This window comes from Arachis stenosperma, chromosome 9 (genome assembly GCF_014773155.1).
Source record: "Arachis stenosperma cultivar V10309 chromosome 9, arast.V10309.gnm1.PFL2, whole genome shotgun sequence".
Taxonomy (NCBI): domain Eukaryota; kingdom Viridiplantae; phylum Streptophyta; class Magnoliopsida; order Fabales; family Fabaceae; genus Arachis; species Arachis stenosperma.
Window position 1 is genome coordinate 161,698,146 of NC_080385.1, and position 13,281 is coordinate 161,711,426.

At 30.9% G+C, this 13,281-nt stretch overlaps 2 protein-coding genes across 3 annotated transcripts; both read right to left on the reverse strand.

Annotated features, from left to right (window-relative positions):
* Positions 1-3,459: 3,459 nt before the first annotated feature.
* LOC130951104 (co-chaperone protein p23-1-like) lies at positions 3,460-5,965 on the reverse strand. 2 transcript variants are annotated; one of them, XM_057879718.1, is made up of 6 exons: positions 5,808-5,965; positions 4,677-4,863; positions 4,422-4,590; positions 4,296-4,333; positions 4,145-4,202; positions 3,460-3,902 (listed from the first exon to the last, which is right to left on the reverse strand). In XM_057879718.1, the coding sequence occupies exons 1-6, from the start codon at positions 5,810-5,812 to the stop codon at positions 3,787-3,789; spliced, it is 573 nt and encodes a 190-aa protein (XP_057735701.1). In that variant the 5' UTR covers positions 5,813-5,965; the 3' UTR covers positions 3,460-3,786. The 2 variants fall into 2 exon arrangements, with proteins under 2 accessions (XP_057735701.1, XP_057735700.1); XM_057879717.1 differs by having other exon boundaries at positions 4,677-4,896.
* Positions 5,966-7,478: 1,513 nt separating this feature from the next.
* LOC130947306 (very-long-chain aldehyde decarbonylase GL1-9-like) lies at positions 7,479-10,694 on the reverse strand. The gene is made up of 3 exons (XM_057875973.1): positions 10,458-10,694; positions 9,870-10,225; positions 7,479-8,426 (listed from the first exon to the last, which is right to left on the reverse strand). The coding sequence occupies exons 2-3, from the start codon at positions 10,092-10,094 to the stop codon at positions 7,884-7,886; spliced, it is 768 nt and encodes a 255-aa protein (XP_057731956.1). The 5' UTR covers positions 10,095-10,225; positions 10,458-10,694; the 3' UTR covers positions 7,479-7,883.
* Between the last annotated feature and the right edge of the window lie 2,587 nt (positions 10,695-13,281).

Here is a 13,281-nt window from a genome sequence, read left to right on the forward strand (position 1 = left end):
GGTCAATTGTATGTTGCGTTATCATGATAACGAGTAAATATGGTCTGCGAGTGCTGTTGCAAGATCATAGGCACTTGGAAGATAACTGCATGATGAATGTGGTATATATAGAGAAGTTTTTTAGAGCCTATAATAAAAAGGTAATAACAGAATGTCTTACTTAAATTTATTTATTTATTAAAATTTATTACTATCAATTAAAAAAATTTAGCAATTCTAGGAGCTAATGGATAATGCATTCTTATTGTACCTTAATAGCTTGAGAATATTAAAATTATCATAAAAATCCGTATTATTTTATTTTCTTGATAAATAATTTTATAATTACATTAATCATATAATTTTATATACTAACATTGATACAGTGTTGTTTTAGGTATATATTTTGCAGGTATCAAAAGATAGTGTTAAATTGTTATTCAGTAGGTTTAAATTATTTATTGTTTATTGCAGAACTTTATGCATTAGGATTCTCTATTAATTTATTCTTCATTTTGAGCTGATTTTCATATATTCTTATTTCACAGTAAACCAACATATAAAACTTTGTTGATGGATTTAAGTATTACTAGATTATTTATGGTCGTATAGAGTATATATGCCTGATTTATTGAAAAAAAATAGATTAAATAACTATTTTATAGTTAATACAATCAACACTATATTAAGAAAAGAAAATAAATGCATACAAGTTTTTTTTTATTAATTAAATTATTATAATTGAAATTAATTTTAACACAATAGCTTAAAATTATAATTTCAATCTTATTACGTGCATGGCACGGGTTATTACACTTGTTGTTTAAGAATTTTCAGTGTATGTGTGTTGATAAGTTCTGCATAATTCAAAATTCTTTCTCTTCCTCCTTTTCATTTTGTGCTGCTGTTTCTTCTTTTTTTCATCATCATTATCATCACCATCTTCTTTTTTTTTTATTCATCTTTTCCTTTTTATTTTACCTTCTCAAGTTTCTTCTTGTTTTACTCTTTTAACAAGAACAAAAACAAAAAAATCAAACCAAGAAGAAGAAACACACAATACTACAAAACTACTTGGAAGATGATAAACTTACATTCATTCAACTAAAAGAAAGAAAAAAAATAAGGAAAAAAAGAAGAAACAAAATGCAGCATTAGAGAAAATATTTTTCGGTATTTGTAGCAAATTTGGGTGTAATACAAAGATATTTATGTGTAACACGAAGATATTCGAGTGTATTGTTTAAGAATTTCGGTGTATGTGTGCTGATAAGTTCTGCATAATTCAAAACTCTTCCTCTTTCTCCTCCTCATCTTCTGTTGTTTCTTATTCTTTATCTTCTTATTTTATATTCTCATAATTCTTATTGGAAAAAAAAAATCAAACAAAAAAAATACATAATGTTGCAAAATCAATAGAAAGATGAGAGAAAAAATGCAGCAACAAAATAATAATAATAAAAAACGACGATGAAAATGAAACACGCGAAGAGAAACGAGGAAAAACTCAAAGAAGAAGGAGAAGAAAAAAGAGAAAGAGGAGGAGAAAAAACACAGAATAGAAAGAGGAACAATGTGATTTCACGCGCGCATTATATAAGTGACATGTATGCTAAAAAGATTTGTACGTATAAAAATACTCTTTTGCAAAATGCATTCATTTCATTATCTTAACTCCACAATAATAGAAAGTCTAAATGCCCATTTTATTTCTCTCTCCGTTTCTCCTTTTTTGGTAGTTTAACCAAAAAACAAGTTCAAGGGCCAAAATTAAATTTATTATTTTTAATCAACACTTTTAGCTATGGACTCAAGATCTTTACTCTAACAATCCAATAATATACTTTTTGCCACACTTTGAAACATTATTAATTAATTACTAGCAAAAAATAATAAATTTTGCTAAACTTTTAGCATTTTTTTTAACAATTCGAAGGTTGTAAATTGGAGCATACATGGCTAATACATCATACATGTTACTTTAATCCACACTTTTAATCGAAAAAATAAATCAGTATAACAAATAAATATCGGCAGAAAAAAATGGCACTCTTTCAGCAACTTACATCTCAAAAAATTCTAAATACATCAAAATTAACAATCCAGGTTATGAAAACGTTCCTCAACCATATCATAGTCTATGCTACACAAGGAGGCTCGGTAAAATCGCTATCTGTGACAATATAAACTGAGAAACATTGTCATTTGTCAAGTCACCAAACACCATTGAGCTCTCAACTAGTTATGGTCTTCGATAGATCCCATGAATTTAGACAGTAAGTCTGATTTGTTAAGATTCGTTGTCATCGTTGCCATCTCTTTCCTCTTCTGCCCTATCATCTTCATGACTACATTGTCCACCACTCTGATCACTTTCTTCAGCTTCTTCTCCGAACTAATGTTCAGTAATCGCTTCAGTTTCCATATGAGTGGCAATGGCGACATTGCTCGGTGTACTGATAGCTTGGATGCGAGGTTGAAACTGTCTGCCAACTTGGACTTTGGAAAAGAAGGAATGAAGCACTCGGTGTCTATTTCAAATGAGAATTTGCATATGATGTTGAAAGAGAATCTTCTCATAATGCCCTAATGTCCAACAATTAATATTACTTGCCGGAGAGTGGAGAAAGACATGCCCTTGGAGTAGTTGTGAAACTTTGTCTTGAGGATGTCATGGATGTGTCGGGGTTGGAGGTGATGTTATCGAAGAGGTGGAAGTGGATGCTTTTGGAGGGTGAAGTGCAGAGGAGGTGGATGTACCAGTCACAAAGATTTAGGAAGTGTGTAGTCCATGACATGTTGAGGTAGGTGTGACACGTGTGATAATTACACTATGGCTTAATCTTGGAGCTAATAAGGAAGAAGGAAAAGATGGAAAAGAAGACTTTGAAGGTGAAGAAGGAGAATATGAATGTTAGGGTTATGCGGGATATGATAACAATTAGAGAAGAAAGGGGTCCGGGATCATTTTGTCCCTTGTTAGAGTTGTAGAAACCATTTTGTCCCCTGTTAGAGTTGTCAGGGACTATTTTGTCCTCCGTTAGAGTTAACGGAATAAAAGACCTAAGTGACTGACGAAATTAATTGTTAGGGACCAATCAAATAATTAATTTTAGTTAAGGACTAAAGTGTCAAGTCTAAAATTCTCTAAGGACCACAATGGATATATACTCTAATGGATATATACTCTTGTTTTACCTTTATAATTCAATCAACCAACATACAATAAAATTCTTCATCTTTTTTTTTCTTATTCTTTTTTAATTTTATCAAAATACAATGGTTATATTACCAATCTAATAATTAATTATATATTTAAAAAAAATATAGCAATTCCTTGCAGAGTAGTGATCTTGGATAATAATAATATATCAAATTTTTTTAAAGTAAAAAGTCAATCAAATGAAAAAAATACTAATTATTATTAAATTAAAATAGTAAAAACAGTGTGATTCAAAATTAAATCAGGTAATTCAAAACTGTGCGGCACCAGAATAAAAACAGTGTGATTGGCTCAAAAATCAACTATAAAGGTCAGTAATGCGTAAACATATTTGTTCTTATAGCTACTTTATCCAAAAACGAAGAATTTTTCCAAACCGACCATCCCCAACCCAAATACACATAACACTGTCTGATCTCTGAAGATACTATGTATGGCCAATTCCTATATACCTAGCTTCTCTTGATGAGAATCCAAATGTCAAAACGCTGAAAGAGTAAACATGCCAGTAACCTAAGATCAGAAGAAGTCTCCCAAGTCTTTACAATGAAAGCTACTACGACAAGGTTCCCATCTCCAAGTTTTTAAGCTTTAGCTTCAGGTGCAGAACTAGGACTGCCATCCACCTTTTCTTTTGTGTCAGCTTCATTATCAATTGATGTTTGTCCTGTTACCTCATCTTCGGTGTCGCTCTCATCATCTGAAAAGAAATCAATCATAATTCCGACATCAACAACTAACCCTTGACCCAAAGTGGAATCAGCAACATAAAACAAACAATCTCATGATGTCCTATGTTTAAAAAAAGACCAATTACACCAAACCATAAACCAATTTGAAGGCAATACAAGAGATAGACAAACGCAGTAATCACGAAAACAACAGTGAGCTTGCCACCACCAATTTCATGGGGTTTAAACCGGTTTAGCAAGATATTCTTACCATCAGCATTGTTGGTCGCCTCGGTATCCAGTTCCTCACCTCCACCCAAGCTCAATTTCTGGATAACAATTTAATAAGCGAGTTAGAAACTCGTCAAAACAGGAAAAAAAAAGTACTATAGTAATAAACTATCTTGAGTTATGATACGTACAGATAAATCGAAGTTGCCAAAGTCCATATCGGCTCCCACTGAAAGACAATATGCAAATGAGAACACTGGCAGAAAATTAAAAAAAAATGAACTCGAATCCTGAGAAATTTTAGCAGAATCACTTACTTTTACCGTCTTCGTCCACCTCGTCATCTTCATCCACCCACTTATCCCAATCAACTTTCAAAAAGGCAGGAGGTTTCCCTCCTTGCTTCAACAATCTGTCCCACCATTTGTCCTCAGCCTTTGCCACTAAGTAGAAGATATTTCTCGAGCCGACACTAACCTTGCTATTCTGAAAAGAAAGATGAATACAAAATTAATACACAATTGTGTAAAGATATGACTATCAGAACAATTATAGGAATAGGTACTTCTTACATTTACATCAACCTTGTCAAACAGGTCAATGTCAATTTCATAAGGTATCTTTTCTGCGCCAGTGGTCGCAGAGAAGTAAAACTTTCCTTCTGGCTCCAGTTTCAGCTTCACATCCTGGGCATCAGGCAACTCCACAGTTATGTATACCTCATCAGATCTCTGAGCCCACTTGACAGGAGGATGGCGGCTGCATTTTAAAATATCAAAGGAATTTAGGGACCTGAAATGCTAATTTTCAATCAGTATAGTGATCCCAAGGCCCCCGCTGCCACAAGAACACATGATATGCAGGTTTTCACACAATATACAAGTATCAAATGCCAATAACAGAGCACCAACAAGAGATCACTTGGTCAATACAGCATTGATACAGTAGCTGTAAAAACAGTCATACAAAATTGCACCAATACTGAAAATATTCAATACAATCACAAAATTGTGAAGCAAAACTATAAAACATGATAGCACTCAAGTGTGAAAAGAAAATAGAAACATGCTGATCAACATTTAGGTCAGAAATTCTACTCCGAAACAACATTGATTTTAGATTTTCCCCTGATTATATAATTCACCACCACTCTGCCAGATAATTAATTTGCAACACCAACTATATAGCTGAAAGTTCAAATAAAAGGAAAATCAAAGTTATGATAGAACTGTAAACATCTTCAGGATACCTTTTGTTAAAACAAAAACTGAAAACAGTGCAAAATAACAATTTTACTATGATACATGGCGAGCAAACAAAAATAGCATTCAAGTAAAAGTGATCCTGGTTTTAAAATGAAATCAACAAAAAGGAAAATGGTGAGTGTGAAGGTAACCTATACCCTAAAATCAACTGATGAACACCACAAACAATCTGCACGACGATTTAAAATAAAAATAAAAATTCAAAGGTTGCATTCTCTCCAGCTAAACCCCCCTAAAACCCTAAATTTATTTTTTAAGAAACGATAAGGTGGGAGGAGGGGAAAAAAACACAAGTTGATAACAATAATAAAGGATGAAGATAGCATAGATGAATGAAGCAAACAGAGCATATGTATATATAAATATATATAAATTGATAAATGTTGTTTTTCAAGCACTTTCTCGGAAACCAAACAACATGAAGAGAAGAAAATGAACCTCATGTTTGATTTTTGTGTGGAAAATATAGAGGCAGAGCTCAAGAGAGTGACAGTGGGTTTTTCTCAGCGAGCAGAGTAGAAGGGTTGATTACAATTCTGTGTTTTTTGCGGCAATGCTTCATTCATATAGCACCAATATCTCAATACTAATTAAAATCACAACTTTAAAATTTAAAATGAGGAAATCCGGTTAATCCTTATCTAATATGATAGTTCCAAAGGTAAACTATTCAAATTCAAATGTTATAAAAAACTAGGGATTTGGATATTTTAAATTTTAAATTTTATTTTAAAAAATAAAGTATGATCTTTTACTATTTATTTTATAAGTAAGATTAAAAAAAAAATATCAGAAAAAAATTATTAAAGGATAAGAGATTACACTTTAACCTCTAAAATAAAAATTAAAAATTTTAAAAATTCAAACTAAAAAACTAAACACCAAAAAATGGTATAAAAAACAAAAATAATTTTAAAAAATACAAATGATAAATAAATTTTTTAAATATTTTAAAATATAATAAAAATAGTAAGATATTATAAATACATTTTAAAAACATATTTTAAAAATGAAAATTTAATATTGTTAGAATATAATTAGGATCAATTATGATCAATTAGTATTATTTAGTATATCTGAATATTTATTATAGAATATTACGTCTTTATTATTACGATTCTCTTAGTACCTATAAATACTCTTCTATATTGTATCATTGCACACAACTTGAGTAGACAACTTGAATACACTTAATAACACACAAGTCTTTCTCCAGTCTAGTCTCTTGTTTCTAACAAATACAATTATTTACAAGTATTTTATGAACATTCAGTCAGGAGGGTGGATGAGATAGAAGATGGACAAAGGGCGAAAGACAGAGGAAGACCTAAGAAGACCATCAATGAAGTGGTCAAATGAGATCTACATGTAAACGGTCTCTCTGTAGACATGATACATGACAGAGCACAATGGCATCATTTGATTCATGTAGCCGACCCCACTTAGTGGGACAAGACTTTGTTGTTGTTGTATTTTATTCTTAAAATTTGATCATTTATGCTAACCGAATATATTTTAAAAACTTAAAAATTAAATTTTATTTTGATTTTTTGTCTACACTTCTTAAATAGTTATTTAAATGTTTACACAAAATTTTAGATCAAATAAATAAATTCTTTACTACTTATAAATTTAAATTATATTATTTTATTATTTTTATCATATTTTTAAATTATTTAGAGACTTATTTATGGTTAATATCTTTTAAAAAAATTTTGTCAAAGAGATAAATTTTCAAATACAATTTATTAGCTTACCCTAAATAAATTTAAGAGACAAATAGGCCTTCATATTTTTTGCAAAATGCATTCATTTCATGATCTTAACACCCAAATAATAGAAAGTCTAAATGTCCCTTTTATTTCTCTCCGTTTCTCCTATTTTGGTAGTTTAACAAAAACAAAAAAAAAACTCAAGGGCCAAAATTTATTGTTTTTAACTTAACACTTTTAACTATCGACCCAATATCTTTAGTCCAACAATCTAATAACATACTTTTAACCACACTTTGAAACATTATTAACTAACTACTAGTAAAAAATAATAAATTTTGCTAAACCTTTAGCTTTTTTTTTTTTTTAACAATTCGAAGGTTGCAAATTGGAGCATACATGGCTAATAGTAATACATCATACATGTTACTTTAATCCACACTTTTAATAGAAAAAATAAATCAGTATAACAAATAAATATCGGCAGAAAAAAAATGGCACTCTTTCAGCAACTTACATCTCAAAAAATTCTAAATACATCATAATTAACAATCCGGGTTATGAAAACGTTCCTCACCATATCATAGTCTATGCTACACAAGGAGGCTCGGCAAAAACGCTATCTGAGACAATATGAACTGAGAAACATTGTAATTTGTCAAGCCACCAAACACCATTGAGCTCCAACCAACTTTGGAAATGTCCACAATAAAAGCTTCTGATATACATATCATCCGAAAGCATTTGCCGGCGTAGGGAAAAGGAAACCAGTCCCATCGGATGCGAGGGCTTTGACACTTAACTAGTCCTTTGCCGGCCTTGCTTCAAGGCCCCCTTCCGGCCGTTTTACAAGAGTGAAAGGCATGTATGTGCCAAGAAGCATGTCCCATAAGGGAAAGAACGGTTGCGAATAGTTGTATTTCAGGCCTTGTAGTTGATGGTGAATGTCATGATATGCTGTATTATTCTGGAAAAATAAATGGAAGATGTTGCCAGGTAACCAGAGTCCACAGTGGTCATCGACAGTTTTCACCACAGCAAAGCAGAAGAATGTGACTGCTGTTCTTGAAGTCATCCCGGAGGCAAGAAAGGAGATGGCTCCACCGACGGTGTCAAGTAGAAGGCCCTCAAGTGGGTGATTGTAAAGTGCGCCTATTGCATAAGGGACAACCAGCCTATGATGCTGCGAGTGGATATGGCGATATAGAAACTTGTTCTGATGCATGTAGCGGTGCACAAAGTACTGCCATGTATCCATGACAAGCATCGCTGTAATGATCTGAAAAACTTGCTTGGGAATAGAAGGCTGCACCGTAGCTTCAGGTGTGTTCGAGGTTGTGGTCAACTACAGAATCAAAGCAAACATGTTAGCATTTGACAATGCTAAAGTAGTAGTAAAACAATGATGATAACAACTAAGTTATTTTCTCCTAAGGTAGGATTGTTTGCATTATAAAACAATGCCATTTTAACACTAGTCCTGGGTCCATGGCAAAGCCAATAAAACAACCAAACCTTATTTACACCAATTATATAAATCATATATCTACGAAAATTCGAATGATGTGAATTACAGACTTGGTTTCTCAGGACCAATAAAAACTTCAAAATTAAGATCGACCTTGTTGACTGGACTGGAAGACTAGTAAGTAAGCAATCTTGTTTATGTCATGCTTGTAAAAAGCAGTTATCAACCCGCATCATAGTTTGGTTATTCGATACAGTTGTACTTTCCATTTGAATAGATCAAAAGGAAAATTGAACACATCTCAAAGTTCAAATAAATAAATTCCCTTCTCCACATGGTCAACTAATCTAATAATAGAAAGTGCATCAGTAAACTCAAAACTAACCAGATTCCCAAATGGCAAGTAAATAAAGTGTGTTGTAAGCTCAACTAATTTTGTCTTGTTCACTACAAAACATCTGACTACCAACTACCATCAAGCTCAGAAACATGTTGAAACTCCCTTATTTTATGGCAGTGTGTTGTTTTGCAGTTTGGTTGGAGTGTATCTTTTGATCCTTGCATCTATTAGATATTGGTACTTAAGGCTAAGATTGTGAGATTTATTGGAGATCAAAGGGACTGGATGATTATAGAACAAACAGAAAGGGAAGGAGGGGGAGTGAAGTGGATCAAGCTATGCTATGTTGGAGAGTTTGAGTGCCACTTTTTAGTGATAGGATCCACTCCCTCCATTATTCTTCGTAGTTCATCCAACTACAGCTCAGGTGTTTTCCCTTTGGATCTCAGCTCATTTTGTATTCCATCTTTCAGTTTAGGTGAAAACTCAGGTGAAGTTTACTTTACGTGAAGTTGATATCTGAAAGTCGTTTGATGAAAATTTAGTCAAATCAATCAAATCATCTAACGGCTCTTAGATATCAACTTCACGTGAAGTCGACTGCACCTTTAGTTTATTGTGTACATTAATTTTTTATCTTCCCCAGAAATGCACCCTCGCCTTCCTTTTTTCTTTGCAGATAATATTATTCTTCAATTATAGCTTTCCGAAGTGATGCCATATCAGTTTAGAGTTCATACTATGGGGCCTTAAGCAAAGACCTAAGATAAAATGGGATCACAATGAACAAGGAGTATAGCTTACAACTTATCCTAAAGTATCAAAGACAAATCAAAATAATGGAAAGTGTCTCATTCAAAACATGCTGTTAACTACAAATGTGAACACAAGAAACAAGAAAATTAGACACTAGAAAAATAACATGAATAAATTGAGCAAATATCATCAATATAAACAACTTCAAATGTAGAATAACTGACCAAGAAGAGAGCAACAATTGCTTGGACAAGCTGCTGAAGAAGAACACCTTTCACAACAGCTCCAAAGGGCACCAAATTCTTTTCCTTGTCTTCTTCTTTAGTATGCAACCGATATTTATCCAAAGATGGAAGTAACTGATAGAAACCAGCATATAACCAATAAACCACAATAGGGGCAAACGTGCCCATCACTTCATCACTCACATAACCTTCCCAGAAAACCATTATTGAGATTTAAAAGCTCCAGTCAACCAATATCAAACAAAAACAACCCAACCCAACAAACAAACTCAGCAAGTCAACAGCAGCATTTTACAGCTAAAGATCTTGAATTTGAAGCTAGTTTCCTTCAAACCCTGCAAGAGGAAGAAAAAAACAAGTGTGAAAACTTCAAATACTTTATTTTTTTCAGATAAAGGAATAAATAAATAAGAACCACAAAAACCAAGCACTGTAGCATGGTTGCTGAAAATAGCCACAACCTGAAAATTTCAAAAAGATTGAAAAACCTCCCACAAGTTCTAAACAAAGTATAAAACTTTCAATCAATGCATGAGAAACCCATAACAGAATCTTGAACTTGCTTACCAGAAGAACCCAGATAATGAAGACAAGCCCTTCTCCACTATCAGAAGCACATTCGTCGATCAGATCTAGAACCCTAATCTGTTATGCGGATAAACAGCAGTGACAGTTGTGAGATTCCAAAAATCTTCAAAGTTTGAATTTTTTTAATTCAAATTTTGCACTGAGGTTTTTGTTGTCTTTCGTTTTTTGACACCGTTCTCTCTCCCACCAAAAGAGAAAGCAAACGTGTTGGGAGACATGAAAATGATTGACCCTTTTTTCATTTTTTTTATTTATTTTTATTTTTTCGCAGCTGGAAAGAAAGGAAACTGTGGGCACACGTGTCTTATTCTTATTCATATGATCATAAAACAATCGAATCTCAGCCGTTGAAAGTCATTATTATTTATTCAGTTTCTATTTGTTACCACTTAAGCAGGTTTATTTTAAATAAAAAATAAATAAATTGGTCGTACAGTTATACTATTTTGGATGCAACGACCAGTCACCAGTGTGAGCTGCCCTTTCAAAGAAAATAGTGTCAAGAATTTACATAAATAATATTATTAATTAATTAATTATATTATTTTTTAGTTAATAAAATATTATTTTAATTATCAAAATATATTATTATTAAAATAATATTATTATAAAAATAAATTCTACTTAGCTCTTTTTAAGAAAATATTATTGACTTGCATAAAGACTATATACATAATTTTAAAGATAATCCAAGTTGTATGTCTAAAAAAGATACCAATTAAAAAAACAAATATTAATTAGAAAAAAGGTATCAATTAGAAAAACATTTAATATTAATGAAATTATGCATTTTTTATGTTTTTTATACAAGTTACTATTTAAATTAATTTTTGAAATTATACTCATTTGATTTTAATTTTGATTTATTTGATTTGGTCTCTCAACTTAACATTTATAATTTGTATTAGTTTTTAGTCTTATTTTTGTCGCAAAACCGTCAACGAAGTACTAAAATGGATTGAGAAGTACTTCATTAGCTTTTTTAAACAATTAAAACTATTTTTATTTTTATCTCAATTTGTTTTTTACCAAACATTTAAAACTCTTATTTTAACTAAATTGAAGTAAAAGTTTTAATTAACACATTAGATAATTGATAAAAAATATAATGTGATATTTATTGATCTATCTGAACATGTCATTAATAATTGTGTGACAAAAATAAATTATTAATGTCAAATTAAAAAACTAAATTGAATAAATTAAAACTTTTAAAATTAGATTAAAGCATAAATATAATTTTAGAGACTAATTTCTTTTATATTCTATTCCTCACAACTTTGCATAAAGCATAATAGAGTACTTGCATATAATTATCCATTTGGAATTAGTCTAATTTACCCTTTCTTCAAATTGATTTGAATATTATATAATTATAGTTTTTTTGTCAGATAGAGATTAGATAATCTGAATGTAACATATTAAGAGATACGTAAATAATCATTTGAACTAAATCTCAGCTGCAGCATATAATTATAGTTGTTTTTATGTGTTAATGATAAGCCTGTTAATATAATTTAAATTGTCCCCAACTCATAAAGTTTGTAACATCTTTTATTCCTTATTTTGTATTTTAAAATTATTTCTAATTAAACGGACAAAATTATCGCATAAAACTAAAAGTAGAATTAAAATATATTTTAGATATTGAGAATTTGAGATAAAAAAATATTTTTTAAATTTTTTATAAATATTAAAGACAAAAATATTATTTTAAAATTAAAGATTAAGGTGAATCTTTAGGTTTGTTACATGATTTTAATTTTGTGGGAAAAACAACAAGTATATTAGCTTGTCAATGAGGAACTACTGAATTTGAGAATAAAAGATAATTATAAATTTTAATTCATCTTTTTAATTATGTTCTTAATTTTTAAATAAATTTTTTTTATTATTATTTTGATATTTAAAAAATTAACATATATATTTAATTTTTGTTCATTTAAATACTAAAAAATAAATTAAAACTTTTTTATCATTATTTAGAGAATAAGCATCCGAAGAACGCGTCCAGCGTGCCCCACAGAAATTTAATCAAGTGTTCTATGCACGCAACATTTTTTTATTTTCACTTCTGTGAACCATAATCTTACGTGCTAAGATAGCGTCTAATTGTTATTTGTTAATTTATGTAATAACACCATAGTCAAAAGCAAAATGCATGTTCACTGTACTGAAGAAGGACGTGATGCTTCCTCCAATCAAGCATCCATTTAAACTATGAAATAATGGAAAAGATCATGATTCATGAGTACTACACTTGTTACAACAAAACACTGCAAAATTGAAACTTCTAATCATATTTTAATGATTATTCACAGTCTATTATTATTTTTTCTTTCATGAGTACAACAACAATAATAATAATAAATCATTTCTCTGGTAAATACATGTAGGGGTACACATGGGCCGAGTAAAGCTGGGTTTGATGGGACCCAGACCCAACCCGAAATATACACCGGGTCTATTTATTAGATCCGAACCCGACCCTAGACCCGATGAAACCAATACACTTTTGGGCCACAATTATACCGGGTGAAAACTGGGCCGGTAACATTACATTACGTTGATACCTTCTTGTAAGCTAGAATGTAAAAATATCCAAATTTCCAAGACTCCAATCATTATTTAACATGGTAAAATTCACTTAAAAAAATATAACAAGAATCAACCCTTCTTTAAAATTAAAGCATAACCACAATCAATACTAAAGCAAAACCACAATCAATACTAATATTGTCTAATAATATCAAATATTTAAATCAATACAAATAACACAATATTATGCATTAGCCTAAAGTCT